The sequence below is a fragment of the Microcaecilia unicolor genome, chromosome 1, assembly GCF_901765095.1.
Source record: "Microcaecilia unicolor chromosome 1, aMicUni1.1, whole genome shotgun sequence".
Lineage (NCBI taxonomy): Eukaryota > Metazoa > Chordata > Amphibia > Gymnophiona > Siphonopidae > Microcaecilia > Microcaecilia unicolor.
This window is the reverse complement of record NC_044031.1, coordinates 510167332-510187035: the sequence shown is the minus strand read 5'-3', so window position 1 is coordinate 510187035 and position 19704 is coordinate 510167332. Positions and strand designations below refer to the sequence as shown.

Here is a 19704-nt window from a genome sequence, read left to right as displayed (position 1 = left end):
AAACCAGTGAAATTATTACTTCAGTAAAAGTAACAAATGTTATCCTGTACTTCTTTACAAGTGACAAAACTTTTAGCAACTAATTACACTTAGCTACTATACAATACTGCCAAGGAACATAAATAATCTGATACTAAGCTTAGAGATTCTAGTAACAGTTTTCTCTGTTCCATGGCAATATCTTCCTGTGGGTATGATCGAGGAGGGAATGGAAAAGAGAGGAAGACAGCTTATTTAAAATTGTTTATTGTGCTACTTACTGCTCTGGAAAAGTAAAATTTCTTTTTGTACTTCTTAGTTCTGTATTTTGACTTTAAAATGCTATATAGTTAAAAAAAAATTTTAACCAAGTGAGATTGCTGAACTAGGTCATATAGATGTCATAAAAAATCTGCAGGCCAAGAGCCATATTAGTATTTTATGTTATATTTCTGTTAATTGACAATGTTTTGTTTTATATTGGTATGTATGTTTTTTTTATGGAAACCACCTAATTTATAAGCAGGTTAGAAGTGTTTAAAATAAATAAAGTATGAAAATAATATAAGCTGCTGAGGGGACAGGAAAAGCATGAACTGCTGAGGGAGCCAGATTGTGAAAAAAAAAAAATGTGCATTTTCTTTGAGAGAAGAAAGTGCGCCCAGTATCATCTACAACCAAGAGAGGACAGAAGTGGTACCCGTATAGCAGCAAGTTTCATGTGTGTTTGCAGAAGCCTTTTAGATCTTTCCAAGACTTTCTAGCAAATGTTCTGCATCAGTGTCATTACATATGACACTCGCAATTCACTACCTCAGGACACCACTGACATTGAAAACTTCCTTAATGAGCTAGACCCAACCACTGGCGAATACCTGGCTGACCGGACTTGGTTAAACTTCGCCCCCCCTTACAGTCGAAACAGTTACCCAAGCGATCAGCAGGTTCTCCAATACTCACTGTAAACTAGATATCTGGCCCAGCTACCTAATAAAATCCGCCCCTGACCGCTTCATAGGAGACCTCACATCCCACCTAAATTACATGCTTCAGCAAGGTCTCTTCCCCAAGGAAAACTGCAATATCCTACTCACCCCGCTACCAAAAGATACCAAGAAAAAAAACTAATGATATCACCAACTACCGCCCATTAGCATCGATCCCGTTGGCAGTCAAACTCATGGTAACCAACTTACAGATTACATAAACAAATACTCAATATTGCATGAATCACAGTCAGGTTTCCACTCCCTCCACAGCACCGAAACAGTACTAATCACTCTCCTAGCCAAATTCAAACAGGAAATAGCAATAGGCAAAAACATCCTTCTCCTCCAATTCGATATGTCCAGTGCATTCGACATGGTAAACCATAATATATTACTGAGACTACTAGACAAATTCGGGATTGGTGGAAACATACTTAGCTGAATTAAGGGCTTCCTAACCACAAGAACATACCAAGCAAAATCAAACATAAACATATCACCACTGTGGAAAGCAGACTGTGGAGTACCGCAAGGATCACAGATATCACTGATACTCTTCAACCTAATGATGACCCCACTAGCCAAGTCCTAATCCAACCAAGGCCTTAACCCTTTCATCTATGCAGACGATGTCACAATATACATTCCTTACAAAACTAAACTGACAGAACCTATCATCAACAAAATCAAGCTCGGCTTGCACATCATGGACTCGTGGGCAAATGCATTTCAACTAAAACTCAATAAGGATAAAACACACTGTCTCATCCTCTCATCCTAACACAGCGTTGACAACCCCACAAGTATCGGCACCCCAGACTACACCCTTCCTATATCAGACAGCCTGAAAATCCTCGGTGTTACAATAGACCACAACTTAACACTAGAGAACCAAGTGGCATCCACAACAAAGAAAATGTTCCACTCAATGTGGAAACTCAAATGCTTGAAACAATTCTTCCCGAGGGAAACATTTCACAACTTGATACCATCAATGGTGCTAAGCCACGTAGACTACTGCAATGGAATATATGCAGGATGCAAAGAACAAACCTTAAAGAAACTCCAGACTGCCCAAAACACGGCAGCTAGGCTTATATTTGGAAAAACACGATTTAAAAGTGCAAAACCCCTCCGCGAAAAACTACACTGTCTCCCAATCAAAAAACGCATTGCCTTCAAAATCTGCACCCTGGTCCACAAACTTATCTACAGTGAAGCCCCAGAATACATGACAGACTTGATTGACCTACCCAACTAGAAACACATCAGAATCAACACGATCACATCTAAATCTGCACTACCCAAAGCTGTAAAGGACATAAATACAAATCGACTTACGCATCCAGCTTTTCCTATATAAGCACACAACTGTGGAACGCATTACCAAAAGCCTTGAAAATGACGTACGACCACCTAAACTTCCGGAAATCACTAAAAACCAACCTTTTCAAAAAGGCATACCTCACCGATCCAACTTAGATGCCTAATCCCTGTAACACAACAAAACTAAAGTATGTAATGGACAAAACTCAACTCTTCCGTTGTACGTTTCCCTAATGTGGCTACGCCACATGAACTTTATCTTACCACTACATCACTTTGTATTTGTTCTCACCGGAGTCTGCAAACGCCTCTCCGGTACTATGTAAGCCACACTGAGCCTACAAATAGGTGGTGGGAAAATGTGGGATACAAATGTAACAAATAAATAAATATGTGGCCAAGTCACTTTTCTTGTCATTAGAGCACAGGTAGCACCAACAAACATCTACATAAAAGAACAAGGACAAGACTAATCACAAAATAAAGCACATTAAATCTTATGCATACCTCAAGGTCCAAACCCTCCGTCTTGTATCGTCTCCTCTCCCTTGCAGATAATGGTTGGTGAGGTTTATTAACCTCTGTTGCAATAGTGAAAGGTTCACCATTGGTATCTATAAAAAAAAAAAAAAGTTATTTGCAGATTTTTATTTTTTAAATGAGAATATGCTGTAGGTAAAGTCAAATTTGGATAATTTCCTTAAATTTGGATCCACAAAACGAGCTGAAAATCTCCTGCAAATTTTGGGGGTTGTAACTAAGCTATTGTCTTGCACCCGCACTCAATTTCAGGAGTACCTTATCCTATTCTTTTCCCCTTGCTCTCCACTACCCCTTTCTTATACCCATGATCCCACTCTTTATTTTGGCCTCCTTTGTACGAATGGTATTTTCTACTTCTTTCCCGTATTATTGTAGTTTATTTTCTCTTTTCTTTGATTTTAATTTGTGTAAACTGCTTTGATCTGCTAAGTTAATAAAGGTGGTATATCGAGCAGTGGCACAGCCAGACCTTGACATGGGAGGGGGGGGGACCTTTTGCACCACCTCCCCGCCGCTCTCCCCTCCCTTGCCACCTCACATACCATGGGGCTGGCGGGGGTCCCCAGCCCCAGCCAGCTGAAGCATTTTTCCAGCATTGGTCTCTGCCGCATTGTCTGCCATGCTCTGACTTCCCCTCACATCGAATACACACTCGTTTTAATGAAACTGAGCATGCACGAAGTGTTGCGCATGCTCAGTTTCACTAAAACAAGCATACACGCGAGGCGAGGGGAACAGCAAGGCAGGCAATGCAGCGGAGAGCTGGAGTCCAGCACTGGACAAACACTTCAGCTGGCTGACCCCCACCAGCCAAATCAGGGGCCCCCAGAGCCAATTTTGGGGGGCAGGCCATGGTCCCCCTAAGTTATGCCACTGATATCAAGTGCCAATAAACTAAACTAAAAGCACTGACTGGACCATCAATCTAAACACATTTTGATTAAAAGATTTCCTGTTATTTTTTTCATTATTACAAAGGAATTTTTTATTACTTTATTAACTTATTCATTCGTAATAAAATTATCAATATTCCAAGTACTCTAGAATTGAATTCTAACTGATATTTACTATATCCTAATGATAGAAAATAATTATTGTCCAGCATGTCAATACACACTGTAGTATAAGGTGCTCCTGCGATTGGACATTGCTCTGTATAGGGCCTACAGAGATGGACTGAGTTAATCTTCTAGTTACCCAAAATGATCCTCCGCCAGTGCTATTTTAGGGCATATGTTTTGGCGCTGCCCAACAGTTCAGAGATTTTGGATGTAAGTTGCTGGTGCATGTGTCTTGCTCTTGGGGTTCACATCAGAAGTTTATTCCACAATAACATAGTAACATAACATAGTAAATGACGACAGATAAAGACCTGTAATAAGTAATGGACTTGACACGAATTGTGTTTCGGCTGCAGAGGCCTGCCTCAGGAGTCCCTGTGGTTTACAAATGTTGAAATTTCTTAAAGTGTTGGAATGTCTATGTATGGTGAACCAAACAGAAATCTGAACCACCTTGGATATGCAGAAACAGTATACAGACGTACACAGCAAACAAGGTTCAGATTTCTGTTTGGTTCACCATACGCAGACGTTCCAACACTTTAAGAAATTTCAACATTTGTAAACCACAGGGACTCCTGAGGCAGGCCTCTGTGGCCGAAACACAATTCATGTCGTCCAGTACTTATTGTGGAATAAACTTCTGATGTGAACTCAGAGTTCATTGGTTGTTTTTCATCATCTTTTGTGTCTCCTTCGCTGTTTTGCCTGTTTGGTGTGACCTGTGCGAAGGGTTTGGTTTCTTCTGGTTCTTGGGACCATACTTGTCTTCTACGACCTAAATTGTTATTTTCCATTTTTCAATTTATAGCACCTGCCCCAAAAGGTTTCAAGGAGTTTTTGCAGAGGACTATTTTGTTAGCCAATAAAACAAAATAGTTTTCTTACCTAACCTTCAGTTAGCCCACTTGGAGATCAGCTATGATTACTTTATTATCCCTGGAGTGACAATTTGTGCCAAATTTGGGCTCTAAATAGGGAAGCGCATTTTGTTTAAGTTGGGAACCTTATGGTCTTCCTTACCACATGTAGCCTGCACTTGTATACTGAATTGGTGATCACTGCTCCTGTTAACTTCCTTAGAGATTCTGTATGTTTACTTTGTGGGACGTGGGGGGGGGGGGGAATATTGCTATATTTGGTTGTTAGTTCTATTATTGGATTGTGTACTGTTTACCTTGACCTGGCTATGAGTCTTGAATGTATGTATGATTTGTTGTCTTTTTGATCAATAAAAATACGTCCACATAAAATCTACATAAAAACACAATACAATTATAACAAAAATAAAAACACCAAACATTTAGATTTCATCCTTAAAATAAAAAAAAAATTAAAAACAGACTGCATCTTATTCCTTCAAATTACGATCATTAGTCATAACTTGAAGGCCTAGTGAATTTTTTTAAAAGGCCTTTATTTGCTGAAATAGGGGTAAATTGCCTTAGTTCTAAAGGAAGATTGTTTCACATAGTAGGATTGGCAATAAAAGGCACATGTGAACCATCTTCCCCTAGATGAACTTGGTAAAAAAAAAGGAAACATTGAGCAAACATTTCCTTTGAGATTTTAATGCTCTGGATGGACAATACACCCTTAAGTAGGTAGCAATGTATTTAGTGCCTTAAAAACTAAGAATGCCATCTTGAATTTGCCAGGCAACCGGTAACCAAAGAAGTCTTATAAGTTGAGGAGTGATATGATCTTTACTAGATATTCTGTCAATGACACCAAAATCAGTTTTTTGAGCTGCTTTGCAAGGCTCTTACAAAGTCCACTTGTCACTGCCACTCCATATAAAATTTAGGGGCCATTTTACTAAGCTGCGCTCAAAAGTTGCTGGCACTGTTTATTTCTTTATTAGGATTTATTTATCACCTTTTTGAAGGAAGTCACTCAAGGCGGTGTACAGTAAGAATAGATCAAACATGACCAACAGGCAATTACAGCAGTAAAATATTCAAATAACACTACAAAGTATAGCCTAGTATACTACTTACAATGTCAACACAATACGTAATAGAACATTATAATTGATAGTGAAGGGTAAGGCAAAGTTATAACATATAGATAGGTAAGAAAGTAGGAAGAGTTGGAAAGTAAGGGGACTGATTTAAAAGAAAGTTGCACATGAGGTCAGAGAGATGGGTAAATATTATCTCAGCTAGAGTAGGAGTGGATAAACATGTCCTGCTGCAGTATGTGCAGCCCGAGTCACTCCTTGTGTGTGTAAATGAGACTAACAAGTTAGTTACTTCTTCCATTAAAGGCCTGGTTGAAGAGCAGCACATGGGTTTTCCGAGAACTATGGTCACTGTGAATGAGCCAGTAAAATAGCCACATTTGTCTAATTTCCCAATTAGTGTGTGACCATTACCGCGTGAGCCCTTATCACCACCTATTTACTAGGCGGTAAGGGCTCCGGCACTACTCCCAAGCTAATTGGGCAGAGTGCAGCAATGTACCCAAGCTACCCGATTAGCACTTGGCATGCCTATTCTCCGCCCATAGCCACGTTACCTGTGCCAAAAAATAAAAACTATTTTTTAGCATGGGATTAGCGCGCTGTGATCGGTGTGTCCCGCGGCAGTGCGTGGCTTAGTAAAGGGCCCCCTTAGTTTTTGCATCGAAGTGCTCTTTCCATTCAAAAAAGGTATACTCACCAATAAAAGCACTCTCTGAATCCAAAAGTGAGGTTTTTAAGACACGATTTGATCGATCAGTGAACTGCAAAACAGCAATGAATGATTATGAAAGCGCATATATTGACTGGGATCTTGACATGAAATTACTGGTCATATCTGATGAACTAGAGGAACTGCAGAAATAAATGACTAGAATTAATCAAAAGGGAAACTAGATAAGGCATGCCAATTTCATTACCTCTCAGCTTAGAAACCCAAATTGAAAGAGAGGTCTTAAACTAACTAGACAAGCAAAAGAGTTTTTTGGTCAGACAAACTTTCATGCTCAATCTCTAATGTGCACCATATACGGTTAAGTAGAAAACAAGTAGTAATGGAGCACAGGGTCCAATGAATTTTAGGATTAAGATAAATTACAGCGAAGGCAACAAATAAGGTGTCTTTGCAAAACCCTACAGGTATGCATAGAACTGATATACAAAATATTCCTCCTTTTAAAGCCATGAAAGCTAACTGCAACCTTTTGTTCTGGCAAAATAATATAACCCTGATTTTATAAAAAAAAACAGGAATTTCAAATCTTGTACAGAACCAAAAAGTGATACTTCTAAGCTCCCTTTATGGGAACTTCAAGAAGCTGGGACACCGGCAGTCTGTGTGCCTTGTAATCTTTATGCTATGTGACCCTGCCACTGTCTTTCCAGTAACAGTATCTCTGGGTTCACATCCCCAAAGAATGTCCAGTGCAGAAAAGCAACTGTTCACATTAGAGAAGGAAAAAAAAAAAAGGCATTATTTTCTTTTGATGTCATGCATTACTTTAAAGGGCTGATGCAGAAAGCCTCGTGAGCTTTCTACTAAAGGTTGCCCACAGGAAGCAGTATTCCACGAGAATGCAAATTACTGCTAAATTAAAAATCACAGAATCTGTAACTCACTGCAAAATGTTTTTTTTCCACGACTGTCTCAGGCGCTGACAGAAAAGGTGACATTAAAAAAAAAATGGTACCGGAAGTCTGCAGCATGCCCTGATCTTGCTCCCCTCCTGCCCGACTAAACCCCATTCCCTTCCCCTCACCAAGATATTAACAAAGTTCCATGGTACCTAGTTCCACCCCCCCACCACCACCACCACCAGGACTGGCACCAGCCAGCCTCCCTCCCACACCCCTGACATAACAGTCTCTTCCTGACAAAACTACTGCCTTGGTGTCTAGTGCCAGTTCACTCACCCCTCCTGAACCCCCCTTTTCAAGCCCTCTCTGGATCCCCGGTACCTTCAATGAACCAGGAGCAATGCCCACTCACTCCTGCCTCAGGGCCGTTATTTCCAAAATGGTGGCTGATGCACCGGGCAGGGCCAGTTTGCTATATAAAGGTGAAATTCCCTTATATGGCAGACTAGTCTCACTCAGTGCATCCCAGGATGCATCGTATGGGGCAGGGGCTGCCATTGGCTCCTGCCTTGTTCAAGGTCTGGGGAAGGCTTGGAAAGGGCGTCAGAAGGAAGGTAAGGTATTACTAGACACCAGAGAATTGGCTATTTTTTTTTATTCTGGTTGGGAATAGGCGGAAAGATATCTACAGGGACTTTAATTGTAGCTATCTTGCAGACGGTGTATAATGCCGAGTTACAGGAGTGCAGGGTGTTTTAGGCAGGCTGTCTTGTTACTCCTTTGTGTCCAAAATGTCACACCCAAAAAACCAAATTTTTTTATACCTTTTGGCAATGTACTCAGATTCAACGGTTTTGGCTGATAATTATTATTTGAGGGGTTTGATATGTCGACCTATGACACTTATACCAACTGGGATTTTGTTAAACAAAACAAATTACTATGGTGTCCAGGGGTCAGGTGTTACATTATTTCTGACTAAAGCTAGTGGTAGGGAAGAAATGTATTCTCACTCATTGGATTCAAGATATTCCCCCCAACATATTAGTAATGGGGGAATAAATTTCATGCACTAATGCTGTGGGAATTGATGTGTTCAAATTACACCTAAACAGCAAAAAGCACTCTTGATCATATGGAATTTATATCACCAATCAATTACACCCAGAGCATGTAGAATGGCTTACAGCAGTGGTTCCCAAACCTGCTCCTGGAGGCACCCCAGTCAGGTTTTCAGGATATCCACAATGAATATTCATGAGAGAGATTTGCATGCAGAGGAGGCAGTGTATGCAAATCTCTCACACAAATATTCATTGTGGATACTCTGAAAACCTGACTGGCTGGGGTGCCTCCAGGAGCAGGTTTGGGAATCACTGGTTTACAGTAAAGAGTGGAATAGTTTAACTATACACACTAAGGAAATTACGAGACTACTCAGTTATAGATAGAGGAGTCTAAAAACTGAGGGACCCCTTTTACAAAGGCGTGCAAGGGCCTACGCGTGTCCAGTGCATGCCAAATCATCTTTACCGCCCGGCTACTGCGTGCCCTGGGCAGCAATTCTGAATTTGGCGCACCAAAAACACACGGTAGAAAATATTTTCTATTACATGGCGCTTACCCGGCAGTGGGGGCGCACTGCATGCCTATAGCCCGGGTAGCGCATTAGACCTTACCAATAAGTCAATGGGTGGCGGTAAAGTCTCAGGCTGGTTCTGATTTTGCCACATGTCCATTTTGTGGCCACTTAAAAAAGGCCCTTTTTCAGGACGCAGTAAAAATTGGCCCGGTGCGCGTTCAAAAGATGCACTCGCACTGTCGCAGGTCACTTTTTGCCACAGCTTAGTAAAACGGCCCCCGAGGGTGGGAAGAGATAATATTTCATTGTGACAGTAAATGACATGGGTCAAAGTTCAGATTCAGTAGTATGATGATACTAAGTTATGATGATACTAAGTTCTGCTGTACTTATGGTGACTTGTATCTATTTCAATAAAAAAGAATTTATATAAATTCTGGTTGGGCAAGCAGGGGAGGGGAGGGACACCACTAAACACCAGGGCAATAGTTTTGTCGGGAGGGAGAAGGCTGGCCATATTGGGTGGGGGTGGGAGGGTGCCACAGGGGAAACTTATTTTTTTAATATTTTGGGGGATGGGATGGTACCTGAGTGGGGCAGAGGGGAAAGGAGATGGGGTTGATGCTGATCACAGGGGTTGTATGCCAGCATCAGACCTCGCAGTAGGTTTCTGGCATTGAGCTTCCGCAGTAGGCATCTGCGCACAGCCCTGCATGCTGCGAGGTAGCTGATCAACTCTTTTACATACATTTTAATATGCTGTGTGCTGATATTTACTGTTGAGTGCAAAACCCTTTTAGCATACAGCAGCCATTAACAAGCAGGTACACTGCTCATTAAGGGTGTGCTGTAGCCTGCAGTAGTTTTCTGCATTGGCTCCTAAGGCTGCAGCTCAAGTTCTGTGGTGGACAAAATGTAGTAATTTGGACTGACAGTTTCTTTTAGTCTATCATTATTTTTCCCTTCCAAAAGTAGGTGTGAGGGACATTAAGAAGTCAAAACTAGATGCAACTGACTGTAAATTTCCATACAAACAGTACAAACTGAATTCCCTGATACGAAGAACTTTTCCTGAGGTTCTAACAATGTTCATCACAGTATTTATTTGTACAGGTCATCAGTACTATAAAACTGACAGAAAGCCCAATTATCTCTACTGTAATATGGTTGATTCAAATAAGATGTCTGAAATAATTTTGCAGTTTCTTACCATTCCTACGTCACGTAGACGACTGGTAGGACTAGGCTCATCGAAGTCTATACATGTCCCAGCACACATGCAAAAACAAAAAGCAACACAAGCTTATGAACATATAGACTTTATACACATTAGGCTACATACATGTAGTTTGGGCAATTTTATTAAAGGGTATTTCTGTGCATAAACTACCGTTTTACTTATGGAAATGCCTTCTAAAATGACCTACTTAGCTAGGATTATTTTCCCTTATCACTTTGAACTTGTCTACATTATGCAGCATCTGCCATTTAGATTTAAATATCCAGTTCCTCAGTCGCACATGAACCTCCTGCAATTCCTCAGACTATTCATGCTTGAATTACTTTGAATAACTTTTGCACTAACTATAAATTTGATTTAATCTTTGCTCTTTTTCAGATGAATACACGTTATAAATGTTGGCTCTTCCTCCATTAAACCATGTTTCTCTCTATGCCTGGTAATTCTGTTCTTGATATTTTTGTGCCCAACATTTGGCCTACTACCAATATCAGGCTCATTGGTTTGTAGTTTCCAGAATACTCGGGTGAATAAGCACAGTTTGGAGAGGTATTGGGTTTTTTTTAAGCGGGTATAGAGAAAACCAAGTCACCCTCCCACACACAGAGAAAACCAAGTCACCCTCCCACACACATGCACCTGTTGAATAGCTGGCAGGGGTGCCCAATCCCCACCAGCCAATGAGATCCGCTGCCTGGAATTGCCCCAGCAGCAAAGAAGTTGGCAGCCTCCTTTCCAGCCTGTGTCAGTGGCTGGAAAGGAGGCCGCTGATTTCACCACCACTGGGGCAGTTCCAGGCAGTGGATTTCATCGGCTGATGGGACTTGGGCACCCCCACCAGCGAAGGTCACGGGGGGGGGGGGAGTAGAGATAAAATGCATTGTCAATCCCCCTGGGCACCCCCAAAAATTGAATCCTGGCTACACCCCTGGTATCTTTGTTTATATGAAAGTCTCCCCACAGTTTCTTCCACCACAGCCCCCTGCCCCCCCCCCCCCCCATGGTTACCAGCATTTCTTCCTCCACACATCCCCCCCCCTACGGTTACCAGGATTTTGTGTGCTGCCTCCTGAGTTCTTCACCTACTCAAAGTCCTTTGCCTGCCAACTCCTTAGTACATCGGGAGAGCAATTTCCAGCACATAGAACAGGGAGAAAGCGGCCTCTCTAAACCAGACACTGCTGTCATCTACCAACTATCACAGCCTGAGGCACGCCGTCAGGTACTGACTTCAGCACCCAGTGAGCTCAAGGGAAATCAAGCTCCGAGGCAGCAGCTTAAACAACTTCTCACTTCAAAGGACTGCTTCCATCAGCGAGTCCTGCTGCCTCTCTCCAAGCTGTCATCTACCAACAATCGCAGCCTGAGGTATGCTGTCTGGTGCTGACGTTGGTACCTCATGCCCACAAAGGTGAAAGCACCTGCACACTTTGAATTGCAAGAGAGCCTTCACATTCTATCTGGAGCAGATTAAAAGCCTTTAGTCCAGCCAACTTTTTGTTTCTTTTGATCCTAACAGTATGGGGACTGCTGTTTACAAACAACTTCTCTCAAATAGGCTGTTAAACAGCATTTCCTTTCCTTATGCCAAAGCAGGTTTGAAGGTAATGTCACAGCTCTTAACATCGGAGCTAAGGCAGCACAGTAGCTCACTTGAGATCAGCCTCCATGGAGGAAATTGACGAAGCTGCAACATCAGATTGGAGGAGTGGCCTAGTGGTTAGAGCGCTTGTCTTGCAATCCAGAGGTGGCCAGTTCAAATCCTGTTGCTGCTCCTTGTGATCTTGGGCAAGTCACTTAACCCTCCATTGCCCCAGGTACAAAATCAGATTGTGAGCCCTTCTGGAACAGAGAAATATCCAGTGTACCTGAATGTAACTCACCTTGAGCTACTACTGAAAAAGGTGTGAGCAAAATCCAAATAAATAAATAAATAAATAAATAAAATAAAATACATTATTACATTACTATGAAGAGAATACCCCCAAAAGCAAATGCAGGTTTTCCAGTCATACCCAAAGAGATTCTGGATGACTTAGAAGCCAACCCCCCCCCCCCCCCCCCCCCCCCCAATGCCTATTTCTTTCCTTTCCAGGCTGCCTTCCAAATAAAAAAAATGAAAAGAAAAGCAAAAAAATGTGAAAAAGCTAGTTGCCACAAAAGTTTGTTGGTGTCTGCCTGCTGCAGTGCCTTGTTTATTGAGCCACTTTTTCATTTGAGGCAGCCTATAGCTAGGGAGTCCTATGCTGTAAGGACCTGCTATCCTGCTTGATCTCAGAGAAAACCAAGCTGAGTGCCTCAGGGATCAGTGCTGGGGCTGATTATTTGTGAGTGACATTGTCAAAGGGTTAGAAGGTAAAGTTTGCCTTTTTACAAATGATACCAAGATTTGTAACAGAGTGGACACACCGAAGGAAGTGGAAAACAAGAAAAAGGATCTGCAGAAGCTATTTATTTTATTTATTTATTTATTACATTTGTACTCCACATTATCCCACCTATTTGCAGGCTCAATGTGGCTTACAGAGTGTTATTATGACATATTCATGACAGGATAATAGATATAGTCGGTGGTAGGACGAAGATATTTGAAGAAAGAGAAGGGGGTGTTAAATAGGGTGATGTAGGAGGTGTAATTGGTTGTGTGGGTGGGTTGTGTCTTTATAGGTTCTTTTTGTAGGCTCTGTTGAAGAGATGTGTCTTCAAGGATTTGCAAAAGTTGCTTAGATTGTCCATGGTTTTTAAGGTTGGAGGTAACGTATTCCATAGCTGTGTGCTTCTATACGAGAAGGTGGTGGCGTATGCTTGCTAGAAGAATGGTCTAAGGTTTGGCAATTAAAATTCAAAGCAAAGAACTGCAAAGGGACGCACTTAGGGAGTAGAAATCCATGGGAGACATATGTGTTAGGCGGAGAGAGTGTGATATGCACAGACGGAGAGAGGGATCTTGGGGTGATAGTATCTGAGGATCTGGAGGCTACAAAACAGTGTGACAAGGCGGTGGCCGTAGCCAGAAGATTGCTAGGCTGTATAGAGAGAGGTGTGACCAGCAGAAGAAAAGAGGTGTTGATACCCCTGTACAAGTCGTTGGTGAGGCCCCACCTGGAGTATTGTGTTCAGTTTTGGAGGTCGTATCTTGTTAAGGATGTAAAAAGAATTGAAGTGGTGCAAAGAAAAGCTACAAGAATGGTATGGGATATGCGTTACAAGACGTACGAGGAGAGACTTGCTGACCTGAACATGTATACCCTGGAGGAAAGGAGAAACAGGGGTGATATGATACAGACATTCAAATATTTGAAAGGTATTAATCCGCAAACTAACCTTTTCCGGAGATGGGAAGGCAGTAGAACTAGAGGACATGAAATGAGATTGAAGGGTGACAGACTCAAGAAAAATGTCAGGAAGTATTTTTTCATGGACAGAGTGGTGGATACTTGGAATGCCCTCCCGCGGGAGGTGGTGGAGATGAAAATGGTAATAGAATTCAAAAATGCATGGGATAAACAAAGGAATCCTGTTAAGAAGGAATGGATCCTCAGAAGCTTAGCAGAGATTGGGTGGCAACACCGGTGGTGGGAGGCAAGGCTAGTGGTTGGGAGGCAGGGCTAGTGCTGGGCAGACTTCTATGGTCTGTGCCCTGAAAATGGCAGATACAAATCAAGGTCAGGAATACACATAAAGTAGCACATACGAGTTTATCTTGTTGGACAGACTGGATGGACCGCACAGGTCTTTCTCTGCCGTCATCCTATATAATAATTCTCACCTCCAACGTTCTGAGGCTGCCTGGAACTGTGGAAAAGGAAAGTGGAGTAGATAAAAGTGATGTCACTCCTGAAGTGCCACTGATTGGCTGCTATGACATGCTGCAGGACGTTCAATAGACAGGAGTGGAAGTGAACAAAGCAAGTCTATGGTAAGCAAGGAAGCCCATTGGTTAATCTCTGATTCCACTCCTCAAAGCAGCCGTCATTCCTATACACTCAAAAAAAAAAAAAAAAAAAAAAAAAAAAGGGGAAACCTAGGAGCTGCTTCTCATTGCCGCTTTTACAGTTGTTTCCACTGGACAAAAGGAGGGGGGGGGGGGGGGGGGGAGACAGACCCTGCAACTGGGGGGGGGGGGGGGGGGACCCTGCAACTGGGGAAAAAGGGAGGAAGTGATGGAGGGGGGGACCCTGCAACTGGGAAAAAGGGAGGATGGGAGGAGGGGGGACCCTGCAACTGGGAGGAAGGGAGGAAGGAAGGGAGAGGGGACACCTCTGCAAATGGGAGACATACCGGGGGGGGGGGGGGGGACCCTGGAACTGGGAGAGAGGGGGGACCCTGGCACATACTCTCTCATTCTCACACACACACTCGCACCCAGTCTCACTCTCTCTCTGTCACACACACACACACACACACTCTCGCACATTCACACTCTCTCAAACATACACACTCAGAGGAAAACCTTGCTAGCGCCCGTTTCCTTTAAAACAGAAACGGGCCTTTTTTACTAGTTTACTATATTACTATGTTACCTGTAGCTGATCTCTCTGGACAGCAGGATATAAGATCTCGCATATCTATTTAACTTTCCAAGGGTTGTATTCTACTCTTAGTATTAACTAGATGGAGGAGATCCCGTGTGACAGTGGCAGGCAGGAAATGGTCTGCATGTGCATTGAAGTGGTCCAAAAGTTTTTAGTCTTAAACTGGAATAGCAGAGTAGCTTCCCACACAACCTCTGTTACTAACATCAACTCAGTCTATGAGGGCTTGTAACCTGCTGTCCACAGAGAACATCTGGTATAGGTAAGTACTGTATATACTGGAATAAAAACCTATTTGTGTAAAAACCAAGAGGTTTTCCACCCAAAAAAGGGAAAAAGCTGTTAACTTGAATATAAACCAGGGAGGTTTATATTCAAATGTATGGTAACTTCACCCCCCACCCCAAACACAGGCATTTCTTCCTCCACACACACTCCTCCCTGCAGTTAGTGACATTTACTCCATACCCCCCCCCCCCCCACACACACACACACGGTTACAAGCATTTCTTGCATTGCACCCCCTAAGGTTACCGGGATTTTGGTTGCAGTTCTTACCTCATTTGACAGATGCAATAAGCAAAGCTATAGGCATTTAAATAATAGTTAATGATGTCACCCACCAGCATCTGGTTTAGAGGCTGCTTTCTCCTTGTTCTGTATGTGCGCTGGAAACTGCTCTCCTGATGTACAAAGGAGCTGGCCTACAGAGGACTTGGAGCAGGTGGAGAACTCAGGAGGCAGCACACAGTTCTGCCCAAGACATGGCAAGTCCTATTATGGAATGAGCCTTCAAGTTAGGAAGTGAACAAACACTGAAGAGACAGTCTCTTTCAACCAGTGAGCAAAGGTGGTTTTAGAAGCTGCTTCCCTTTCCTAGGCCACCAAGGACAAATAATCTGTCTGACTTATGAAATTAGTTGGTAACCTCCAAATACTTAAACAAAGCCCGACTTACATCCAGTAATTTCAGCTAAGCAAATTCTGTCATAATCCTCTTTCCTAAAGGATGGGAGCAGGAGAGGCTGGTTTAAATGAAAAGAGGAGACTACCTTGGGGAGAAAGGAGTGTGAATGGACACTCCTCCCTCAGTAAAACGGAGAAAGGGATCCTTACAAGACAATGCTTGAAATCTCCAACACTCTTCTGACCAATGCGATGGCCACTAAGAACACAGTCTTTAGAGTAAGATCTTTAAGGGTCGCTTTTTTAAGAGGCTCAAAAGGCTATCCCTGAAGAGTCTTAAGGACCAAATTAAGATTCCACTCTGAAGAAACAGCCCAAATTGGAGGTTTCAATAAAAAATGTATTTATAATATTGAAACAAAATACAAGTACACACTTGATAAGGAAAAGCAGACAATCATAATACAAAGAAAACAGTATAACTACTTGAACTTTTAGGGAACTTAGGGCAAGTCCCTTCTCAAAGCCCTCTTGAAGAAATACAAAAAAAAAAGCCAACGAAGCCTGAAAGGGAGGGATGGACCTCGGAGAACACCAGCCTTTAAACACTCTCCAGACTCTGGCATAAGCCACAGAGGTGGACTGATTTGTAGCATGCAACAAGGTAGTAATAACCTCCTCAGTATAACCCTTATGTATCAGTATAAACCTTTTAAAATTCAGGCCATTAAGACCAGATGGATCCTCCGTAGCCACAGGACCTTGAATCAACAAGTGATCAAGAAGTGGAAGGGAAAGACAGATGCATATCTAAAGCTTAACTAGACCACATAGACAATATTGGCCAATCTAGGGCTATGAGAATCACTATGCCCAGATTATTCTAAGGGGAAGGAAATGGGACTTGATATACCACCTTTCTGTGGTATTTTGCAACTACATTCAAAGCGGTTTACATATATACAGGTACTTATTTTGTACCTGGGGCAATGGAGGGTTAAGTGACTTGCCCACAGTCACAAGGAGCTGCAGTGGGAATCGAACCCAGTTCCCCAGGATCAAAGTCCGCTGCACTAACCACTAGGCTACTCCTCCAGTCCACTCCATAAGAACATAAGAATAGCCATACTGGGTCATACCAATGGTCAATCTAGCCCAGTATCCTTCTTCCAAAAGTGGCCAATCCAGGTCACAAGTACCTGAAAGGAACCCAATTAGTTGCAACATTCCATGCTACTAATCCTCGGACAAGCAGTGGTTTCCTCAATGTTTATCTCAATAACAGACTATGGTCTAAACCTTTTTTAAACCCAGATATGCTAATTGCTGTTACCACATCCTCCAACAATGAGTTCCAGAGCTTAACTATATTATGAGTGAAAAAATATTTCCTCTTAAGTATTCCATGTAATTTCATTGAGTGACCCCTGGTCTTTGTACTTTTTGAAAATGCCATCCGTTTTACACCACTCAGGATCTTATAGACCTCAATCATATCCTCCTTAAGCCACCCATTTTCCAAGCTGAAGAGCCCTAACCTCTTTAGTCTTTCCTCATATGGGAGGAGTTCCATCCCCTATCATTTTGGTTGCTCTTCTTTGAACCTTTTCTAATTCCGTTATATCTTTTTTGAGACACGGCAACAAGTATTGAACGCAATACTCAAGGTGAAGTTGCAACATGGAGCAATACAGAGGCATATTATTATTCTCAGTCTTATTTTGCATTCCTTTCCTAATAATTCCTAGCATCCTGTTTGCTTTTTTGGCTGCCACTGCTCACAAGATTTAAGCATATTGTCTACAATGACACCTAGATCTTTTTCTTGTGTGCTGACTCCTAAGGTGGACCCTAGCATCGGGTAACTATGATTCGGATTATTCTACCCAATGTGCATCACTTTGCATTTGTCCACATTAAATTTCATCTGCCATTTGGAAACACCAATCTTTCAGTTTCCTAAGGTCTTCCTGCAATTTTTCACAATCCGCAAATGTTTTGACAACTCTGAATAGTTCTGTGTCATCTGCAAATTTAATCACCTCACTCATCATTCCGTTTTTCAGATCATTTATAAATATGTATAAATAGCACCGGTCTCAGTACAGATCCATGCATAACGCCACAATTCACAATCCTCCATTGAGAAAAATGGTCATTTAACCCTACCCTCTGTTTTCTGTCAAATAACCAATTCCTAATCCACAGGAGGACATTGTCTCCTATCCCATTACTTTTTATTTTTTTTATTTATTTAGATTTTACATAAATACATAAGTATTGCCATACTGGGACAGACCGAAGCTCCATCAAGCCCAGCATCCTGTTTCCAACAGTGGCCAATCCAGATCACAAGTACCTGGCAAGATCCCAAAATTGTACAATACATCTTATGCTGCTTATTCTAGAAAGAAGCAGCAGATTTTCCCCAAGTCCATTTCAATAATGGTCTATGGCCTTTCCTTTAGGAAGCCATCAAAACCTTTTTTTAAACCCCATTAAGCTAACCGCTTTTACTACATTCTTTGGCAATGAATTCCAGAGTTTAATTACATGTTCAGTAAAAATATATTTTCTCCGATTTGTTTTAAATTTACTACTTTCTATTTTCATTGCATGCCCCCTAGTCCTTGTATTTTTGGAAAGAGTAAACAAGCGATTCATCTCTACCCGTTCCACTCCACTCATTATTTTATAGACCTCTATCATATCTCCCCCCTCAGCCATCTTTGCTCCGAGCTGAGGAGTCATAGATGCTTTAGCCTTTTCTCTTAGAAAAGTTGTTTCATTCCCTTTACCATTTTCATCTCCCTTCTCTGTACCTTTTCTAATTCCACTATATCTTTTTTGAGATGCAGTGACCAGAATTGAGCACAATATTCGAGGTGCGGTCGCACCATGGAGCGATATGAAGGTATTATAATGTCCTCATTCTTGTTCTCCATTCCTTTCCTAATAATACCCAACATTCTAGTTCCTTTCTTAGCCACCGCCACACACTGAGCTGAGGGTTTCAATGTATCATCAATGATGATGCCTAGATCCCTTTCCTGGTCAGTGACTCCTAATGTGGAACCTTGCATTACATAACTAATTCGGGTTCCTCTTTCCCACATGCATCACTTTGCACTTGCTCATATTAAAAGTTATCTGCCGTTTAGACACCCAGTCTCGTAAGGTCCTCTTGTAATTTTTCACAATCCTCTTGCGATTTAACAACTTTGAGTAACTTTGTGTCGTCAGCAAATATAATTACCTCACTAGTTACTCCCATCTCTAGGCCATTTATAAATATGTTAAAAAGCAGCGGTCCCAGCACAAACCCCTGGGGAACCCCACTAACTACACTTCTCCACTGAGAATACTGACCATTTTACCCTACTCTCTGTTTTCTATCTTTTAACCAGTTTTTAATCCACAATAGGACACTACCTCCTATCCCATGACCAATTTTTTCTGGAGTCTTTCATGAGGTATTTTGTACGCAAAAAACTTTAGTAAATCAGTTCCTTTAGGTGCCTCTGCTAATCAACTGCAAAGTCAATAATCTCTCTCCAAAGCATGCTGTCACCCTCTATATAGGTGAAGCAAAGAGACAATTGCCTCTGTTTCACCGATCACCATATCATAGTTTCTTTTCTTTTACTCCCTTCTTACAGCTTTCACCCAATCTCTCTTGTGCCCCTTCACCTGTTTTTCTCTGGCTCTTGCCTCATTATTCACAGTGCTGCCTCAAGCTGTTTCTCTTAGCCCTGCACTGTAATTGGGCTCTACATATACTTGAGCCACATGATGTCAAGTCCCGCAAGACTTCTTAAACGCCCTGCAACGTGCGGCTCAAATAACGCACAGCCCAATTGCCATGCAGGGCTGAGAGAATCAACTTAGGGCAGCACTTTCAGGGGTTTGAAATCTTGAGCGCCAGGATGTAATTTCTAGGCGCCATGGCAACCTGGCACCCGGGATTTGTTGAGCCTGCCACAAAGACCTCCCCCTGGATAT

The 19704-nt window shown here is 42.1% G+C and overlaps 1 protein-coding gene across 3 annotated transcripts in view; it reads right to left on the bottom strand.

The window, feature by feature from the left end:
• CSPP1 (centrosome and spindle pole associated protein 1) overlaps positions 1–19704 on the bottom strand; it is a 370862-nt gene that overhangs the window by 22901 nt on the left and 328257 nt on the right. For all 3 annotated transcript variants that reach the window (XM_030215269.1, XM_030215277.1, XM_030215287.1), the window contains 3 exons: positions 10232–10278; positions 6562–6625; positions 2802–2908 (listed from right to left, as the gene is read on the bottom strand). In XM_030215269.1, the coding sequence (XP_030071129.1) occupies positions 2802–2908; positions 6562–6625; positions 10232–10278 (218 nt within the window). The remainder of the gene's footprint in view (positions 1–2801; positions 2909–6561; positions 6626–10231; positions 10279–19704) is intronic.